At 37.4% G+C, this 20,057-nt stretch overlaps 2 protein-coding genes across 4 annotated transcripts; one reads left to right on the forward strand and one right to left on the reverse strand.

The window, feature by feature from the left end:
* The first annotated feature begins 33 nt into the window (after window positions 1-33).
* Window positions 34-2,507, forward strand: LOC124442176. 2 transcript variants are annotated; one of them, XM_046992663.1, is made up of 5 exons: window positions 34-259; window positions 394-540; window positions 626-812; window positions 895-977; window positions 1,765-2,507. In XM_046992663.1, the coding sequence occupies exons 1-5, from the start codon at window positions 38-40 to the stop codon at window positions 1,915-1,917; spliced, it is 792 nt and encodes a 263-aa protein (XP_046848619.1). In that variant the 5' UTR covers window positions 34-37; the 3' UTR covers window positions 1,918-2,507. The 2 variants fall into 2 exon arrangements, with proteins under 2 accessions (XP_046848619.1, XP_046848624.1); XM_046992668.1 differs by having other exon boundaries at window positions 629-812.
* A 1,989-nt stretch (window positions 2,508-4,496) lies between these two features.
* Window positions 4,497-19,255, reverse strand: LOC124439088 (myelin transcription factor 1-like). 2 transcript variants are annotated; one of them, XM_046989300.1, is made up of 23 exons: window positions 18,901-19,255; window positions 17,912-18,072; window positions 14,277-14,534; window positions 14,144-14,210; window positions 14,004-14,025; window positions 13,816-13,878; window positions 13,685-13,728; window positions 12,962-12,992; window positions 12,790-12,876; window positions 12,576-12,610; window positions 11,405-11,441; window positions 11,167-11,309; window positions 8,970-9,422; window positions 8,516-8,534; window positions 8,282-8,383; window positions 8,134-8,198; window positions 7,361-7,376; window positions 7,216-7,278; window positions 6,809-6,861; window positions 6,697-6,721; window positions 5,948-6,010; window positions 5,744-5,877; window positions 4,497-4,981 (listed from the first exon to the last, which is right to left on the reverse strand). In XM_046989300.1, the coding sequence occupies exons 2-23, from the start codon at window positions 17,951-17,953 to the stop codon at window positions 4,602-4,604; spliced, it is 2,202 nt and encodes a 733-aa protein (XP_046845256.1). In that variant the 5' UTR covers window positions 17,954-18,072; window positions 18,901-19,255; the 3' UTR covers window positions 4,497-4,601. The 2 variants fall into 2 exon arrangements, with proteins under 2 accessions (XP_046845256.1, XP_046845265.1); XM_046989309.1 differs by lacking the exon at window positions 18,901-19,255 and adding an exon at window positions 18,073-18,219 and having other exon boundaries at window positions 17,912-17,976.
* Window positions 19,256-20,057: the final 802 nt, after the last annotated feature.

Here is a 20,057-nt window from a genome sequence, read left to right on the forward strand (position 1 = left end):
GAAGATGACGATTTTTCACGCGGGAAGGTTTAAAAACATGGCCGAAGAATATAGACGATTGTCTCGTCAACAAGAAGTCGGACTTAAAGCAGATTTAAGGCAGGGGAAATCAAATATTTCGAGCTACAAAAACCCTAAAAGCATGAGAGAACAACATACTGTGAGTAAACTCGCACATTCACCAAGAAGGCCGGCAAAAAGCGGTGAGAAATCTGACGAAAATGGCAAGTCTAAGGGGTGTTGTTCGAAGGACACAAAGGTATTCCTACATGAAAACAAATTGTTTTCAATCATAAATAGACACATCATTTATTTGTAGTGCTAACTTTTTTTTGTCGAACTTAGCAGCGTCTAGCTCTTATCCTTTCTGCATAATTCGTGATTTATTTGTAGGCAAAGTCCGACGACGGTTCGTCTTCGTCAGGTCGCTCAATCGTAGAAAGACAAGACAAAAGAAAGTCTTTGCAGGTCCTACAGCCTTCTGCTGACGGACAGAAGTTGCTTGTCGGCGGAAGGACGAAACAAAAACCTAAGTCCAAAGTACGATGCCATAACATCCCTTGTTGTGTGGCGAGCTGCAAGAATACAAATCCGATTAACTTCTATATTTCTTTGATTTCCATAGCAGAGCGGAGCTCATTCACAGCAATGTTCGACAAAGTCGAGACAAAAGCATCTAAAAAGTTATCTAGTTAAAGCTTCTGAAGTTGAAAGTCCATCAAGCGCGTCTGATGCAGATTCAAATGTAAATGTTGATTTGAAATTAAAGGAACTCGACTCAACAGAGGAGACGCGAGCGCTGATGGTACAAGGTTTGTTTGGTGAACCTTCTTTCAGTATGATTGTATGTTTTGCCCTCAAAATGATGGTCAGAGTTAAATTTCCTTGTTGCAGAAAAAGCGCCGGAAAAATATTGGGAATTAATTGCTGAGGAAAGACGAAAGGCTCTCGAGGAAACTTTAAAAGAAAATATTATGGTTGGTTATGAGTTTATTGTAATGTTTGTAGTATTAAGATATTAAAGAAACTAGAACTGTGTTTTGAAATATCATCATAGTTCACAGTTGATCTTGTAGTTTAGTTGGTAGAACATTGAAGACAATGATTATCTTGTTACTATACCTGAGTACATCACAACAACGTGATGTTATTATCTATGATATTAAGATATGAAAGAAACTAGAACTGTGTTTTGAAAACATCATCATAGTCCACAGTTGATCTTGTAGTTTAGTTGGTAGAACATTGAAGACAATGATTATCTTGTTACTATACCTGAGTACATCACAACAACGTGATGTTATTATCTATGATATTAAGATATGAAAGAATCTAGAACTGTGTTTTGAAATATCAGCATAGTCCACAGTTGATTTTGTAGTTTGGTTGGTAGGACATTGAAGACAATGATTATCTTGTTGCTATACCTGAGTACATCACAACAACGTGATGTTATTATCTATGACATTAAGATATGAAAGAAACTAGAACTGTGTTTTGAAATATCAGCATAGTTCACAGTTGATCTTGTAGAACATTGAAGACAATGATTATCTTGTTACTATACCTGAGTACATCACAACAACGTGATGTTATTATCTATGATATTAAGATATGAAAGAAACTAGAACTGTGTTTTGAAATATTATCATAGTTCACAGTTGATCTTGTAGTTTAGTTGGTAGAACATTGAAGACAATGATTATCTTGTTACTATACCTGATTTCGTGACGAGTTAATTCTAAACACTGAATACTTTTCTAGCTTTACGAAGAAATTGAAAAACTAAAATCAGAGAACGCAATACTGAAAGAGAAAGCGAACAACCTTGAGTACTTTGCGACGTTGTATAAAATCACGAAAGATAATTTTACAGCTGTATCAGAAACGACAACTTTCAAAGAAAACAATGGTTAGTTAGAAAATACAAACTTACTCTTTATTTAAAACTTTATGATTTGAATACTCACTACCGGAAAAAAGAAATTTTGTGATTGTTAATAGTATATGAATCTTCAGGATAAACTGGTATTGAAGGGTACACAATGGTATACAAGGGCACAGAATGGTTTAGAAGGGTATACAATGGTATACGAGGGCACAGAATGGTTTAGAAGGGTACACAATGGTATACAAGGGCACAGCACGGCTTAGAAGGGTATACAATGGTATGCAAGGGCACAGCACGGTTTAGAAGGGTATACAATGGTATACAAGGGCACAGCACGGTTTAGAAGGGTATACAATGGTATACAAGGGCACAGCACGGTTTAGAAGGGTACACAATGGTATACAAGGGCACAGCACGGTTTAGTAGGGTATACAATGGTACACAAGGGCACAGCACGGTTTAGTAGGGTATACAACGGTATACAATGTGTTTGAATCTAGAGCAACCATGCTGTTTGTGAGTGTTTTTATCTATTTTCAGTGACTTTTTATGCTTGTGTGTAAAATAATTAATGTTGTCGTCGTATTTTTTTTTTAAATGAGTTTTACTTATAAAAGACGTTTGTTTAACTTTTCTTTTGTCTCCACTGCGGACACGTTCGTCGTCTGTCGTCGTCTGTCGTCGTCTGTCGTGTATTTGCTCCGCATCATAACGGTTGTTTTGTGTTAGCATATTTCGCATGATTCTCATCTAGAACGTCGTTTACTGATTGCTGGAAGGTCCTGGGAACTAAACCCGCCCCAGAAAATGATTTTTTGTGGGAAAGGTCCTGGGAACTAAACTCGCCCCAAAATGATCTCAAGTTGCGAGAAAAGTCCTGGGAACTAAACTCGCCCCAAAATGATCTTAAGTTGCGAGAAAGGTCCTGGGAACTAAACCCGCTTCAATATGATCTTAAGTTTTGGGAAAGGTCCCGGGAACTAAACTCGCCCCAAAATGATCTTAAGTTGCGAGAAAGGTCCTGGGAACTAAACACACGACAACATATCGACAAGGTTCGAAGAATGCCTTTAGACAAGATCACATTAAGTTAGAACAATATGAAATATTAGAAACTTAAAGATTACAATTTTCTTATGATTGTGATATATTTTTTCCATACTTAAAATGACAGGTTCGTACGTCGATAAACATCTAAAACTATGAATATATTTATATATAGATATAGATATATGGATACCATGTTTTGAACGTATAGATAATTTCTGACCGTAGTGTTGAATAATTTAGAGATTTTTTACTTTTCATAATTACGGGTATCAACCGGAAGTGTTTATGTTAGTCAATTGTCTCAACTTCATCGTCCGTAAATAAAGCACGAAGTGAAATATAGTAACGATAAAAATCGCCATCTTCACATTAATAAATGTGAAAACGATGACAATTTTCACATTTCTATGCATTTGCGAAGCCAGCTTCATCTTTTACTCCTAATATGATAATTTTTCATCAAAAATATTATTCATTTCTTTAGAAAAGTATTTTCGTTCAATGTTTTCTCAGTGAACGAGCACAAAAACACTTGCATTGCAGGAGTGAGGAACGTGATGGCTTCGCATCTATACATCTTGCATATTTCTGGTTCTTCGTGCGTAATCTTATCTTTGCATTGAACGATTAAAGTCAACGCGCAAGTTTCCTCTTTTTGTCTTCAAACGGTAAATTCTCGGAAACTAAATGCAACATCATGAATAAAGCCTGTTTTCCGCTAGCCACGTATTGTAACGCATCGCAGCAAAACGTAACAGGGCGCATGCGTGCTTATGAATTTTGATGGTCAATGGGCGCAAGCACGCATGCGCCATGTCACGATACGTGGCTAGTGGAAAACAGGCTTAATTTACAGGAGTGTGAGGGTTTTAAAATTGCAACAATTTCATTCCTTTTTATTTCCAAGAATAATTTCTTACTCGTGAGTTCGTCAGGAGTTTCCGAGATTTTCCCATTGAAGCAGAATAAAAAGTCGCGTGTAAGTTTGTGTAGATGTTGACTAAAGCGGATGGGGCAGTTACACGAAACCTTACCACTTGATGGCTGTTTCTCCAAATGATCTCCGAATTTTCTTTACATAATAAATCTATAATTACAGATACTAATGTGTCTTTTTCGTGAACGACTATAAATTTTACGATATTTGAAGAAAGTCACTCCAAGCTTGACGATATGGTCACATGATAAAGATTATACAGAAGGGTCACTCGGGTGTACAAGGCGTCCTCATGTCGGCCATTATTCCAGCCAGATGACTAGGATTTCTCACTTGTTTACAACCATTAAAATTACATGACGTCAATACTTAATAATGAATTCAAGTATATTTTGACTTAAGAAATGACTTCGGATCATTTTAAAGGTTTGGAAAAAGTCAAAAACCCTAATCTTCAGGCTGGAATAATGGCGGCCAACATGCGCGGCACGACATGCGCGAGGACAAAAACATCAAAGCTTCCGACACGAGTGACCCTTCTGTATATTCTTATTCTGTGGTAATGTTATCTGAGCTTCGTGCAACAAACCCCTAGAGTCTATGTATGTACAATACATGTATATATATATATGTATTTTTGATTTGAAAGAGAATGAAAAATATACATACATACCAGTTGATACAAACTGGTTCTACAAGCCTGACTAAAATAATACATACTTTTTACACGTTGAAAGTGCGCAGAGCGTCCTTAATCTGTTCTATCAGACGAGCGTTTTCATCCGGACGAGCAAACAACTCCGTTAACATGCGAACGTAGTCATCGAACGTGTCGTAGTTTAACGTGACTCCGCTTGTTGTGTTATTCAAGACCGTCGATAAATTAGCAATGAATCTAGTTTGGAAGATGATTAGTTTAGTTCGCGCCAAACTGTCTCGCATCAGCGCATCGTTAAGCTCCACTTCGCCGCATCTCAGTTGATTTTCCATCTCCGTCACCGCCTTTCGTAGTTCATCGGCTTCTCTCGCACATTGCTCGTTGCTCGCTACAAGAACTCGGATTTCGCTGTCGAGATTATCAATTTGTCGGATCTTGTCCACATCTGTCAGAATGATATGATTATGTGGAGTTCGAGCGGATAATTTTGGACGATGTTATCCAGTAGGAAATAATATTTATTAAAAATTGTTTGTTAGTGATGATGTCATAAAGTACTGGGTTACAAAGTTGTACTCGTGACGTAGGTGTTATCACGCAATTAGGGCTATCCCTAGAAGGTTAATTGGGAGGTCGGGGGGGGGGGTTATTCGTGTATTCAGTCGTGCCCGACTGGTTTCATTTGAAAGCAATTCACTTACGAAATTAAGCGAAAGAAACATGACGGGAATAACTGAATATGTGAACAGCCCCCTCCGCCACCCAATCAACGTTCTAGTTACACCTCTGAAACAAAATTTTCACCCGGGGGGAGTGGAGAGAATTTCAGGAAAGAGGGATAAGTAGATGAAAGAACACGTGGTTTAATAACGTTTTTAAAGTAAAATCACTAGGACCACTTTACTGTGCAATGTGGTGCTGTATACTAGTTGCCTTCATTGAAACATACCTGTTCTTGCATGAAGGCAAATTTTAACTAGTCCCAGTCTTTCCACGCACGTCACACGCGTGTCTGGAGGTAAAATTTCGCATTCCTGCTTATCGCCGTGCGTGGAAAGACTGGGACTACTTAAATTGCTGGCTTCAAATTTTGGCGGGAGATAGCCGTCCAGTTGTATTTAGTTGAATGTCTGGTGCAACACACATGCGCAATAAGATGTATATATATATGAATGTGTGACACATACGGTGTCACGTGAGCACTTACGTTGTCCAGCTTGCATTTTGATTGGTTTTAAGCCAAGTTCCGGCGAAGTATCGCCAGATGACAGTCTTATTTCCACTTCTCTTCTCATCAGCTCCTTTTTATTCTCCGCGGATACACGAGGACATCCCGATAAACTATATGTACGTGTCAGCGGTATTACACAAAAATATAAAACGATCAAAAGTTGGGGAAAGTCAGTCTTACCTGCGATGAGATTGAAATTGTCCGGTCACATGACCTGATCCGTCACAGCCCGGTGTAGGACATCTGGAATGTAACGTTGCACATTATCCATTCATATCCACAGACTAACAATAAATGTACCTATCGAAGTTCGTTGCCAAAGCTTATAGCTCATGCAATCAATTTTGACCATGTAATTATCAAAGCCAAATACCGTAGTCCCGGGCTTACGTAGGGTATATAAGCTCCGGGCTTATGTAGGGTATATAAGCCCGGGGCTTACGTAGGGTATATAAGCTCCGGGCTGACGTAGGGTATATAAGCCCCAAGCTTACGTAGGGTATATAAGCCCCAAGCTTACGTAGGGTATATAAGCTCCGGGCTGACGTGGGGTGTATAAGCCCCGGGCTTACATAGGGTATATAAGCCCCAAGCTTACGTAGGGTATATAAGCCCTGGGCTTACATAGGGTATATAAGCCCCGGGCTTACGTAGGGTTTATACCTGGAAATATTATACACGATAGGAGGGGGGGGGGAGGGTAGTGAATGTATTTTATTATAAGGCAGTGATCCTCAAACAATACACTATTATATATGCAGGCTTATGTGAAAATGATCTTTTCTGTAAATCACAGAAGGACTTATGATGAATGAAGGGAGGTTTACGGTATTTTATATGCAGAAGCTTAAACGAACTCGATGCTATAACAAAGACGGTTTTATCATGAACTTCAAATGTAGTTTAACGTCGCGTTCTGTGACACTTACAATGATCTTTCAGGAGCAACATTCTCTGTTGGGAGAAAAAACATTAGAAGCGACATTAAAGGAAAGCCATTACTTGTTTGTTACAAACGAAACTCTAAAGAGATGATCTCACCTGTGTCTGTCTTCGGTGGTACATTTCTAGCTGCGAGAGGACAACCAGAGAGACTGGAAACGAAACAATGAAACGTAAGTGAAACGTTTTTATCGAAATATTTCCTCCATTATCATCAATAAAAATATTTGCAAGTTTATGTTAAGTTCATCAGCAAGAGTGAAAGATAACGCGAGTTGTTATTTCCTTTTACAATTGTTGTCGTGAAAGTTTTGTTGTTGAATGACAACGCTAAAGAAAACTCTGTTATTTGATCGAAGTGAAAAATGAGAAACTGTCTGAGGATGGCTTCGAAATCGAGTCGAAAATTCACAGTTTTTTTGCGTCTTGTACAAATTCATGTTTTGTTGTCTCGAGATGTCCTGCGCTTAGTCGGAATCTGTGTTTTGCTTTACTTTATTGTTTACCTTCTATGAGATGCAAACCGCCCAGTCACGTGACCAGTACCGTCACACCCGACTGTGGGACACCTAGGGTAACATGGGAACACCATGTCTCATAAAAGTACATCATTGAAACACGATAAGCACGTTGAAACAAGTTGATACTCACTTGACTTCCCTTGTATCTGAAATGGCAGAATAACTAATCATTATTACTGTCATAAAATTATTTTCTCAAAGAGTGAATCTCATAGCAATGTTTTGCAAATTTTTCTTCGCCTCATGGACGGATTTTCAGGGGGGTGCATGGAGGTACTAAACCCCCCAAACATCAGAGGTCACCCCTCTAAGAAAATTTTCACACCCCCCTAAATAAATTGTTTGCCCCCTCCCAGCCAACATTAAGCGACATTAATACATTTGAACTGAGTTTATCTGAGCAATGTTTCAACTTTCTACTCTACATTCGGTGGCTACACTAGTAGACCACCCAAATTCTAGACCCTTACTTTGTCTTACGTCACTTCCTTACCAGTCCCCCCCCCTACCCCCCTCAAAGTTTTAGCACCGACCCTGTGATATTATGAAAATCCTTCCATGGTTCACGAACTTCCGATATCTGATACACGGAGGTTCTCAAGCTACCAAATGGCAACTTTTGAGTGTCTCAAAAATTGCCATTTATCGTTGGCTAAACACACAAAATATTACCGTGGGACTGACTCTAAAAGCAACATCTCGCTCGTTGTTAACTGTTGCAGTCTTTATTAAACTGCAATGCAGGTTTAAATATAAATATTTACTGAACGTATTTGCTGTATTTCAAAAGTTATAATTGCGAACTATTGAAATAAACACCTCTTTCTAATCATCGCTCCCTTTACAAAGTTTTTTTGGTTATTTGAGCGTTTATTAGAGTAAATACGGTATATCTTGTCTTACCTGAAGTATTGGAAAATGTTTGTCCAAATTCTGATTTCGTTTCGGTCGAGGAACGCGTAGAAACGCTGTAAAAAATCATTACGTCAGTTAAGATTGAACAAATGTGAAGTACTTCAAGTAAATACGAATAAACAGTTCGGTTTTTCACCTAACACGAGCTGGAGACGTCGCCATTTTATCTTTAGTATCTTCTCTGTGTTGCTTTTCATCTTCTAAAACTTCTGTTTTAATGCTTTCGCGAATAACGGAGCTGTAAAATGTAAAGTGATCAAAAATTACTTTGTCGCCATTCGCAATCTAAAATTTCGATTACGTCGCTGAAAACTTTTAAACGATGTCCTTCGGAGGAAATGTGTTTATCTTTCTCAAGTTTCTTTATTACCTTTGACGTTTTTGGAAATCTATACAAAAACAGAATAATATAAGAAGAGTAAAGTTGAAACGAAGATTGTTGTTTACCAAGGGGCCGGTTGCGCAAAGCCCGGATAGCGTTATCCATTGGATGACAAAAAATTTCAAATTTGTAAAAAAGGTGTTTATATTTGTCTTACGAGAAAGATATTTCGTAATCTTCGAAACAATATTTTATTTCAGTGATTGCTCAGTTCGAATCTTATATTTTTACTTTTTAAAAGGTTTTTGAAAAAATTTTCGCTATCCATGCTTCGTGCAATCGGCCCCAGACAGGATCAGACACAAGAAGAACGATTTTCTTGTCACGAGTTCCTAAATACTTTTGACTTCAAATGGTTATGTTTCCATTTGAGGACGGTCATTTTCCACACGAAAACTTCAAAAAGGAGAGTTTGGTTAGTATCTGGGAAGACAAACATTACCTTGAAAAAATTCTTCGGATCCGTTAGAATCATCAGAAAACTCTTCGTCCGAACAAATCAGGTTTTTCCCCTCGTCATCCGATCTCCCCTCCCGGATTTCTGTCTTAACATGAGCTCTTTGTACCACGCTCGTCGCAATCCCGGTGGGTGTTACCAACTGTTTATGATATGCAACATTCCATGGAGGGATATTAGATGAAGTATTTACAGTGATCACAGGAGTGGCATGTAGACTCGGGGGCTCATTTGCCGCAGTGTAAGGCATCCCGGAATGAGTTTCCGTCGCACGAGGAAATGTGAAATGAGTATTATCTTTCGGGGAATCTACGTTGCCGTCTTTTTTGGCGGAATTAAGGTCTTCGTGGCTGGAACCGGATGAAATACCCGAATCGGGTGATGTGGGACTTGCTTGATGCAAGCCCTCGGTCATCTTGAGTATGGACGGGCGTTTTCCTGTGAAGATCAAACAAAACTGTTTCAAAGAAATGATTTCGCGAAGCCTGAAACACTCTTTCGTATCTTCACATGGATTTGTTGTTGTTGAAGTATTGAATCACAGGATAATGGCTTCGCTTTCTGATGTTGTTGTTCATTATCTTATGGTGGGAATGAAGAGAAATCATTCTTAAAGTCATCATTATCGAGTTTCGTTACCCACGTACATCGCCCAACGCTCGTATTCTAAAAGCTCGCTCGCATTCACAGAACAGGACATAAAAATCGCGCTCTTTTTAATCAATGGCGAAGTCGTTTCTCCAACGATAACAAGATTTTTGCAAAGATATTTCAAATCAAGCGATCAGTCGAGTAGAAATTCTGTTCTCGAGTAGTTACGAGGTCTTTATAAGCATCACTAAGTTGGTTTGAGCGCGGTGAGTTCCCAGAACGCAGGCGTATGTAAGCGCATTTCTGTGTACTATTGTTACTGAGGACGGGCACTAACTTAGACCATGTTACATGTTTGTAAATGTAGATCGTCCAGGTTGGTATAGTCCTGAGAAGAACTGTTTTTGTTGTTGTTGACTGACGTTTCCACAACCTTAGCGGTAGTCATCTTCAGAGTCTTTTTTGACTCTGTCAGTCTTTTTTGTAGTTAGTCAGTTCAGCATTCAACTGGCATATGGCAGTGAAGGTTCTAATCTCTCTCAGGCTAATCGTAAGTGACACAAAAATATATGTTTGTAAATGTAGATCGTCCAAGTTGGTATAGTCCTGAGAAGGACTGTTTTTGTTGTTGTTGACTGACGTTTTCGACAACCTTAGCGGTAGTCATCTTCAGAGTCTTTTTTGACTCTGTCAGTCTTTTTTGTAGTTCTGTCAGTTCAGCATTCAACTGGCATATGGCAGTGAAGGTTCTAATCTCTCTCAGGCTAATCGTAAGTGACACAAAAATATATGTTTGTAAATGTAGATCGTCCAAGTTGGTATAGTCCTGAGAAGGACTGTTTTTGTTGTTGTTGACTGACTTTTCGACAACCTTAGCGGTAGTCATCTTCAGAGTCTTTTTTGACTCTGTCAGTCTTTTTTGTAGTTCTGTCAGTTCAGCATTCAACTGGCATATGGCAGTGAAGGTTCTAATCTCTCTCAGGCTAATCGTAAGTGACACAAAAATATATGTTTGTAAATGTAGATCGTCCAAGTTGGTATAGTCCTGAGAAGGACTGTTTTTGTTGTTGTTGACTGACGTTTTCGACAACCTTAGCGGTAGTCATCTTCACAGTCTTTTTTGACTCTGTCAGTCTTTTTTGTAGTTCTGTCAGTTCAGCATTCAACTGGCATATGGCAGTGAAGGTTCTAATCTCTCTCAGGCTAATCGTAAGTGACACAAAATATATGTTTGGTAGATCGTCCAGGTTAGTCTGAGAAGGACTGTTGTTGTTGACTGACTTTTTCGACAACCTTAGCGGTAGTCATCTTCAGAGTCAAAAAACTGTCTCATTGACTCTGAAGATGACTACCGCTAAGGTTGTCGAAACGTCAGTCAACAACAACAAAAACAGTCCTTCTCAGGACTATACCAACCTGGACGATCTACATTTACAAACATGTAACGATACTCCCGGGTTCAAACCATTTACTTTTGACGATATACATCAACAAATATTATAATCAACAAGAACTTTATTAGTGGAAGATCAACTCCATAATGATCAAACTCACAAACGATTGGCATTGAGGAATCTACAAACTCAAATACCTCGTTTTATTTTGTGAGTCGAAGGAGATATCTGCTTTTCATACTGTCGCCTGGCAGCAGCTAATGGGCAGCCAGATGCTCGTCTGTGTGACGTGTACAATCCTGTTCTATGTCCGGAACTATCGCATCCGGGTACGGGACATCTGAAGAGGCGGGAAATCAAGAAGAAAATCACGTTAGGAGATTTAAAAGATTAATCAGGAACGAGATTTTTCGTCGTTGATCTCATGTGACTTACTTCAGAGAACTGCCTCCTTCGATCACGAAATTATATGCTAAAGATAGAAGGGAAAAAATATGTAGTGTAGAAAATTCTGTAATTTTAAATGTAAGAAAAGCCCAACTGTTAATGTGATCAATAGCTATAATTCTACACCGGTCCAGCCACAAAAAATAACTCTAGTTTTTATGTTTACCATTTTTTCCTTTAACATAATATTAGTTTTTATATGATTATTAATCTGAAAAGTATTTTCATCGTTCTTGTACATAATCTTAATCCATATCAATGAGCGTCTCGGCGTATTATGAAATGAAAGATTTTAATTTTCTTTAATACAAAATAAAGCAAATTCCGAAGAGGGACATCTCGTTTTCTTGATATTCAAGATATTACAAGAGTTTGAAACAAAATAATGTGTAATATTTCGTCTTTATTCCAAAGACATCATCAGACTTATGGTTTTGTCCCTCTTCGGAATTTGTTTTATTTTGTATTATCTGAAATTGTATGCTTGTCCTGGTTATTAATTTTCTTTAGATAACTACTTTCTGTGCAGATTTTTAAACAATAACAATACCACGAAAAAAATATGCATTATCGCTGAGCGCAATAACCGAATATTCTTTGGGAAATTATCATCGTAATTACAAATGAAAACGTGCTGTTTTTAACTAAATCAGGTGAAAGCAATTTCCATCAATGTTTGATTTCCCTGTTTCCTCAAGCACTGAAACTCTTGCTATATTACACATATCAAAACTGGCATATCGCAGAGACACAAGCATATTTGTGTCTTTATCTACCGAGGCAGGAATAATTCAATAGATTTCAACTTTCACCTTACAGAGAATAGCAAAATACATTCAAATTCTACAACATCGAATACGAACTGCAACTAGAATACGACAAACTATCTCGCTAATAACTTGGATATTTCCATCAAAAATGCGAATTCGCTTCTTCATTTTAAATCTTTTCCAAAACCGTAACTCTTTGTTGAAACTTTTGTATTATGCTTCGACTTATTTGTGTTAGTACGTAGAGTATTGCAGGTATTTTTAAAATGATAAAATGCAGGAAGCCGCCGAATAATATTAAAGCGAAGTGGTTATATTGTATAATATAAATATGTATAAATAAATTTGCCACCATTTTGATGACCGTCCATTGATATCATAGTTCCTACCTTTCTTTGCAGTTTTTCTTGGACAACCGTAGAGGCTGAAAGAAAAATGAAACATCAATCAAACATCACTTTGGTAAGTTCTTAAATAATTCAACCTTATTTATACTCCAAAGGAATACTCCCATTCCACTTACGATTACAATGGGGGGGAACTTTTAATTATATAAGACATCCGTTTACGGGGTGTACTCTAAGCAAAATAATCCTCGACAACCTTCTATGTGTTGCGTATAAACCGGATTTGTGTCCGCTACCATCGCAGCCTTTAGTTGGACATCTCGAGAAGAAATGTCGAAGTGAACTGTGAACGAGGAGAAAAAAACGTTACAAATGTGTATATATATGTGTGTCGGCAAAAAAACTTGGATATTTTAAAATTTACTGACGTTTCATCGCAATCTTCTCTTGTTTCTTCACCTGAAAATTACGGATTACCGTTAATTATAAAATAAACACAATGAAACGCGTGCTGTTATTGGTCTAGACTCTAGAGCCGCGTTTGCATTAGCCTGTGCAAAACACATCTGAGCTCAACCAATCAAAACAATCAATCAGTGAAAGAGAATTTGAAAATCGATCATCAATACATTTTACAGGAAAAATTAAAATGTTTGTCATTTTCGCATTATTGTTATTTTATAAAAGAAAATGAAGATATTTTTCGTGTTTGCACAGCCTTATGCAAACCTTGAAGAGGTTTGTGACAACTCTCGGGCATGTGGAACCCTCGACCTTCAGTCTCAGGCTTGCACTGATCTGCTCTCGAGTTCTCCCAAAGGTCTCCTCAGTTTGCATAAGCCTGTGCAAACACAGTAAACATCTTTTATTTCTTAAATAATACATTGCAGCTGCTGTCATTTGGTATTGAACAAATGGTGATAGACTAATATGATGCAGAAATGAATTTTATTTCAATGATTGCTCAGTTCAAATTGTAGATTTTGCCTTCAAGTAGATTTTTCAAACGTCCAGAAAAGTTTGCTATCAAGTTTTGACTATGTTGACGTCATTAATGACGTCAGATAGATATATAATGACGTCAGATAGATGATTAATGACGTCTTCATTAAAGAACTTTACAACTTGAAAGTCGAATATATTTTTTTTACCTTTTGTTAAATGATCCTTGCCGATATTAGGACATCCTTGAATGCTGGTATTTTAAAGAAACATAATTGTTTTGTTGGTTGCTTGTACTGCGCGTTGTTTGTTGTTTTTTTAACAAAAAGCAAAGAAAAACCTTCTATGGGAGGAGAATTTGCCATTAACATGACCTTTGCCATTGCAACCTGGGGTGGAGCAACTGGAAAACACAAAATATATGAATACTTTATAAATAGTTGTAGCAACAATAAAAAAGCGATGCATTGTTTGCGATAACTGAAATGAAAGAAGAAAATAATAAAATAATTTACTAAATCCTCTTACCCGACTAACTCTTGAGCGGAAGCTACAGAACAAGAAAAATGTTTGGGATATTTTTACATTTCAAAATGAGATTCATTCGACGTCAATAACGAAAGATATAAAAAGAGCATTTCGCTTTAAATACGTCTTTGCGAGCTTACCATTAGATACAGTACGCTTCATGTCGCGATTTTTTATCGGATTATCCATTACAAATTCCTGATCGTCCTTGAATAGCAAAAAAATACATACTTTCTATTCGACTACTAATGTAGGTACGGATTAAAATAATACCTTTTGATAAAATACTTCATTTTCACTTTCGTACAAATCTTTTACGTCGAGATCAAAACATTCATAGCTACAGTAATAACGTTCGCCCGAAAGATAAAATTGCTTATTTTTAACAACTTCGCCGCATATTTCACAGTTGACGATGCTTTCCACGGCGATACTTCGGCTTTTATCCTCCGAATGCGAATGCAACGGTTGTTTGATTTCCCCGTTCGAGATTCGAAGCAGCAATCTAGGTGTCTTGCTCTCAGCGTCTTCCTGGAATAACAGTTTTTCATTCAAAGCGTTTAAAAAGATAGTTTACGTTGCAAAAATTTCATTAACCTTTTGATGTCGTGCAATGGCAAAATAAAAATACTTTAGTGGCGTGAAGGCACGCAAGAAGAAAACATCTCGATTCTAGTTTTTAAAACCGATGAGAAGCGACGAAAAGATATACTAACGCTTCAAAAAATTAAAAGAGCAAGTTTTTTGTTGTTCTTTGGAAAAGAGGTTGTGATGTTGATGATACTTCATGTAAACCAAATGTAAAATTTGTTTCAACATGGCTGACCTGAATTTGTAAATTGTTTGGATTTTCGAAAAAATAGCAATGCTTATGCAAGTTTATAAAAAGAGTATGGTGCTTATTTTTCAACCGAAGGTAAACATTATCGAATGCTATAAAATTCAAATGGTTATAGATGACTTGTTAGTTGTCGTTTATAACCTAAATGTAAATCTGTATTTCCGTTTGGTTATTGTCATTCTATAAATATCCAGATGTAATCCAACTACTGTTACGTAAATTACTTACAGACGGAAAAGTTCAAAAGGTTAAGCATGCATACCTGTCGCTAAATAGAAATTATTATCGTGAAATATTGTTATTTTTCAATGTGGACCACATGCATGCTTATAGGAAAACCCTCACATTTTAAACCAGAGATTTTAAACCAATACTTCGGGTAGCTTGTAAAAGGTTTGCTTGCGAAATGTTATGAAAAAATTGCCGTTCTGCGTAGATATTCTGGTCAAACCGTAATTGTATAAACATGCGGCACTCAAAACTAAAGGTCAGTCGATTTTGGGGGGGAAAAACGCTGAATCGAGGCTCGCTCAAAGTAGAAAAAATGTTTTTTAAGTTTAGTTTATAGAGGCAGTGATACAATACACAGCTGCACGATGCATTATGTAATGTAGAACTTTGAGTGTAACTTTATATCGTGATTAATCGAAAGTGTCCATGGTTACAATGTCATTTTATTCAGGAAACACACACTTCATTTGTAGTCTGTACGCACATTATTTACATACCAATATTAAGAATGGTAAAAGCCAGCGAAACGGACTAAAATTTTAACAATGTTCTTCTAAGATGGCGATGTTGTTCACTGTTCTCATCGTAAATAACATTTTATTGTCATAATTCCCCATGTTCATTTAAATGGTATTGAAACTTGTAAACCTGTAGGAAGCCAGTCTTAAAAATTACCCACATTCATCGTTTCGCGGCATTTTTTTCATCGTTAAGCCATACACCTGACAATCCTTGTTTTAGAAAACGCAGTAATGTTTTTTGTCTTAATATATGATAGTATTTATTCGCGTTTTATCACTTTAGTTTGAGAAACGACGATTATCAAAAGTCGAGCTGCTTCAAAACTAGTCAAATTTCAGCGCATTTCCGTTTAGGGTGACATTTAAACTGTTATTAAGTACATGTTGGTAAATGATATATCAAATCATGAATGGCCTTATTGTAAAGTCATACATCAATTACCGTTACCTACAATACATAATCGCTCGAAAACAGGGCAAAGCAATCCATGAAGGAATCTTCCTTTAACTTGCGGTGGTATTATAATATAAACAATGTCTGTTTTTTTGAGTCGCGGTATTTTAAGGCGAGTACAACAAGGTTTAATTTAGCTGCAATTGAAGAGAAAATTCGACGTTGCTTTGGAGCTTGTTTTTATTTGTCCTCGACAGCTATCATTCCAAAAAAATTCTACGTTGAAAAAATGTGAGAACTGCTTCTACAAATATTGTAGATAAATAGTTTGACGGTAATTCCGAAGTTAAACTCGACCGATTAAACTTTATTTCGTCAAATAGTTCAGAGCTGTTGGTGTTCAGCCTTAAAGCGTATTTCCATTACACGGTTCGTGTTAATTACTATCGTAATCCTAAAGATGGATTCCTCTCGTTTTTTCAAATTAAACTTTACTTGGGGATTTCAAAGTAAACGCTGTATCGAGTGTCAGGAAAATATCAAATTCCTATACATTTATCTTTGCTTAGGAAAAAATATCGGTTATAGCCGGAGTTTTGATAATATCATCGATGTAAAATGAATTTTTTAATATAAGTCGTGTTTTTTTTTAATCAGACATTCCTCAATGCCATTTTACAAAATTATACAAAATTAGGACCGTTCATATTTGCGTAATGTTTCGTTACCACACTCGACTACATCGTACTTTTCTCATTGTTCATTTAACTGTCAGCTGACTCATCCCATATATTTCCATGGTAAAAGTTTAAAATATTGATTGTTTTTCTTCATGATAAATATTGACAGTCGCCTTCTCAATAAAGGGCTGGTCGTTCGCGATTTTAATACGATACCGCAGTCTGGCTTTTTTCTCTCTCCGAACCGATTCTTTTCCTAGTTCTAGCAACCAAATCGTCATAAAGAGTTTTTGTTTGTGATCCGTTCACAACGCAAACATGAATAAAGAAGTAGAATGCATGTGGTAATTCAATATTCAAACAACTCTGAATAACTTATAATGTGAAAACTCTCGAAATATATGCGCGGACTTTCACTTTTTGTAGAAACGTAACAAGCAGAGCGAACGCTCTTTCGCCTTCAAATAACACAACTCCGTATTTATATCACAGGTTTCGCTCTCGGAAAAGCTCCCAGGGTTTTGGCGACAAAAACCCCCATTACTTCCTATTCGATTGAGAAGGCGGAATTGTGCAAGAAGTTTGAAAAACTTCTCGTAGAGTTTTTTGCTGGCTAATTTTCCTTTCCCAACTAAAATGACTGGATACTTCTCGAAACGAAACATAATTTGGCAATAATATTTCATATGAAAAAGCGAATAACTCTATAAGGCCATAACCAAATATTATTTAAATCATGCCGGTCATGTGTATATATAGCGAAAAGTTCGAAAACAACTTTTACAATTTCACAATTAGGCGATGTTAACTAGTTCTTTAAACTCGTACACAAATTTGTGCTTTCATGTTTTCATTTTCTTATATTTTCGTTTAAAAAACCATATCGATTTTCAGCTGGGCTCTTCATGCAAATAGCCTAGGGTATCTGTACGATAACGAGTATATATGTTTAGAACTTTCCCTCGTTCCCTTCAATCTTTTGCGCTAAAGACTCGAAAACAATTTGATGAAACAACGTCGAACCGTTATTGATTGCAACGCTGTACTTTGCGTACCGAGTAAAGCGACTTTCAAGTCAAAGTTTCTCTCAAACTTTGTGTGTTTCTCCGCGTCCAATACATAAAAACAATTCATAACTCTATGAGGTCAAATGGCTGGAGTTCAGAGCAGTTGTTGAAAAGATACTATTACAAGCGGGTTTAAGAAAATGTTCGAGTAATTTTATCATGTAAGTTGCCTACCTCAGATTGCTCTAAATATTCGGTATTGAAACGTCGTTTCATCTGGCCTGTACTTCAGATTCGCTCTATTTAATGACCACAAATGAATTCTGAATTTTATTCGTCAACTGAAGCGTCTACGCTCCTCGCTCTAAGTAATTTGATACTTTCTGACAACATACCTATATAAAAATCAAAGAAAATTTCTTTGTCGCCCGTAGTAAGGAACTTCTTACAAATGATTGCAAACTCTCTGGGCTAGACTCAGTTTCGACTCATTGTGGACATTGCAACCGGAATTAATTGATTCATCTTTTCAAATCTATCCAAATAGATGTTGAATTTTAATTAGGAAAGTTTTTTTTATCAAAATACATCTTGGTAAATGGCATCCTTGTAGAAAAGTGTCCGCCAATCAGCTCCTTCTCGTGCACTAAAGAAGCTTGCTTTTCAATTTTCGATGAATTTCTATACTGTTTCGAAATCTATCTCAACAATGATGTCGTTCTTTGTGATTTCTCTCATTCACAACAATAAATAACTCTCTTTATTATAATATCACATGTACTATACGCGTGTTCTTGATTTCCCATGAACTTTATTAGCAGAAGTTCCACAGAACTTTCACAACGCTTTAGGAAAATCTGTTTAAGAAAAATGACCAAATCTTTCGTACACTACGCTCGCATATGGCAGAGATTTGACCATGCTCAGTGTGATAAAAACACACTTGGATATTACTTTTACACAATTGTGACTTCTCATTCATTTGAAACTATAAATGTTGAATGAATTTCTTACGAATTCTTTGCATTGCTATTTAAAGACTGGATGGAACGAAAATACGTAAACGAAGACTAGCATTAATCTTTTATCAGAACTGTTTCTATTCTATTTAAAATGCATTTAAAGCATTCTCATATTTAAGTTCGAAGCTAATATTAGACTTTGTTGTGTTTCCCATGTCTCTTATAATCACCTAAATCCTCCCTTAATCGCTACAAACTTACGCTTTTTCCAATGCTGAAGAGCAGGCGAAATAAGTTTGCACAAAACTTCGCGTCGTCCGAGCTTCTCGCGAATTCCAGTTCGCTATTTCTGGAAGATAAATTGAAATTAGAGAACAACTCGTCAACTAACTTAGTTTGTTTGCCCTTTTGACATGCGTGACTGATGTCCAGTATCTTTAGTTAATATTTACGAATGGAACGCCAGGAAGAAAATCACCCACTGCGCGAGACTATTGAAGACACGCTCGTAAAACAATAAGTTGAACTGCTTAAACTTTGCTGTTTTGAACGACGGACGAAACAACTTTACGGCGAACCTTTTCGTTTCTTTATTCATTACAGTCACTATAGTTAATTATGTATTCATACTGATAAATGCTCACCGCTTCCGAATATATATTGTGTCAATTGTAAATGACTGCTGATGGTTCGACCAATCAGACGGCGTCCTGTAGTTGGTAGCACATGTTCAAACTTGACGACATTTCACAGATGTAAAACACTTTGCTTCAGTCTCTCACGAACCACCCCAACTAAGACCATCGAGGGAATTTTTCTTTTCATTAATCGACTCGACTGAAGAATATCTTCGTAAATTAAAAAAAATCTTAATGAAAATTTTTATCTTACAGATAATTTATCGACACGTGAGATTAAACATTCACGTTCAAAGCTCTTCTTCGCTACGTCGCTGTACAGCGGTATACAAGCAAGAATTTCTGTTCCAGTCTCCCCTCAGTGACAGTCTCCCCTCAGTCGCAGTCTCCCCCTCCAGTCACAGTCTCCCTCCAGTCACAGTCTCCCCTCGAGTCCCCCTCCAGTCACAGTCTCCTCCCCTTCAGCAGTCTTCCCCAGTTCAGTCCTCCCCTCCAGTCCGCCAGTCCCCCTCCAGTTGCAGTTCCCTCCTCCAGTCCCCCCTTCCGTCGGTCTCCCCCATGCCGTAGTCCCTCCAGTCACAGTCTCCTCCAGTCAGTCTCCACCATAGTCTCAGTTGTGTCTCCTCCATAGTCTCAGTCCTCCAGTCCAGTCCCCTCTGTCTCCCTCAGTCTGTCCCTTCCAGTCTTCCCCAGTCGCAGTCTCTTCCAGTCACAGTCTCTTCCCCCTCCAGTGCTAGTCTCCTCCAGTCCCAGTCCCCACCTCCAGTCCCAGTCTCCCTC

The sequence above is a fragment of the Xenia sp. Carnegie-2017 genome, unplaced genomic scaffold, assembly GCF_021976095.1.
Source record: "Xenia sp. Carnegie-2017 unplaced genomic scaffold, XeniaSp_v1 HiC_scaffold_1, whole genome shotgun sequence".
Taxonomy (NCBI): Eukaryota; Metazoa; Cnidaria; class Anthozoa; order Malacalcyonacea; family Xeniidae; genus Xenia; species Xenia sp. Carnegie-2017.

Excerpts from the sequence above, each read along its gene's own strand:
- LOC124442176 (XM_046992663.1), top strand. The coding sequence starts at position 38 with ATGGCCGAAGAATATAGACGATTGTCTCGTCAACAAGAAGTCGGACTT. Across the intron at positions 260-393 it reads GTTGTTCGAAGGACACAAAG|GCAAAGTCCGACGACGGTTC; the intron begins GTATTCCTACAT and ends ATTTATTTGTAG. Across the intron at positions 813-894 it reads GCGAGCGCTGATGGTACAAG|AAAAAGCGCCGGAAAAATAT; the intron begins GTTTGTTTGGTG and ends TCCTTGTTGCAG.
- LOC124439088 (XM_046989300.1), bottom strand. The coding sequence starts at position 17,953 with ATGAAACGACGTTTCAATACCGAATATTTAGAGCAATCTGAG. Across the intron at positions 9,423-11,166 it reads GACTCACAAAATAAAACGAG|GAAAACGCCCGTCCATACTC; the intron begins GTATTTGAGTTT and ends TGATCTTCACAG. Across the intron at positions 6,011-6,696 it reads GTTGCTCCTGAAAGATCATT|ATGTCCTACACCGGGCTGTG; the intron begins GTAAGTGTCACA and ends GTTACATTCCAG.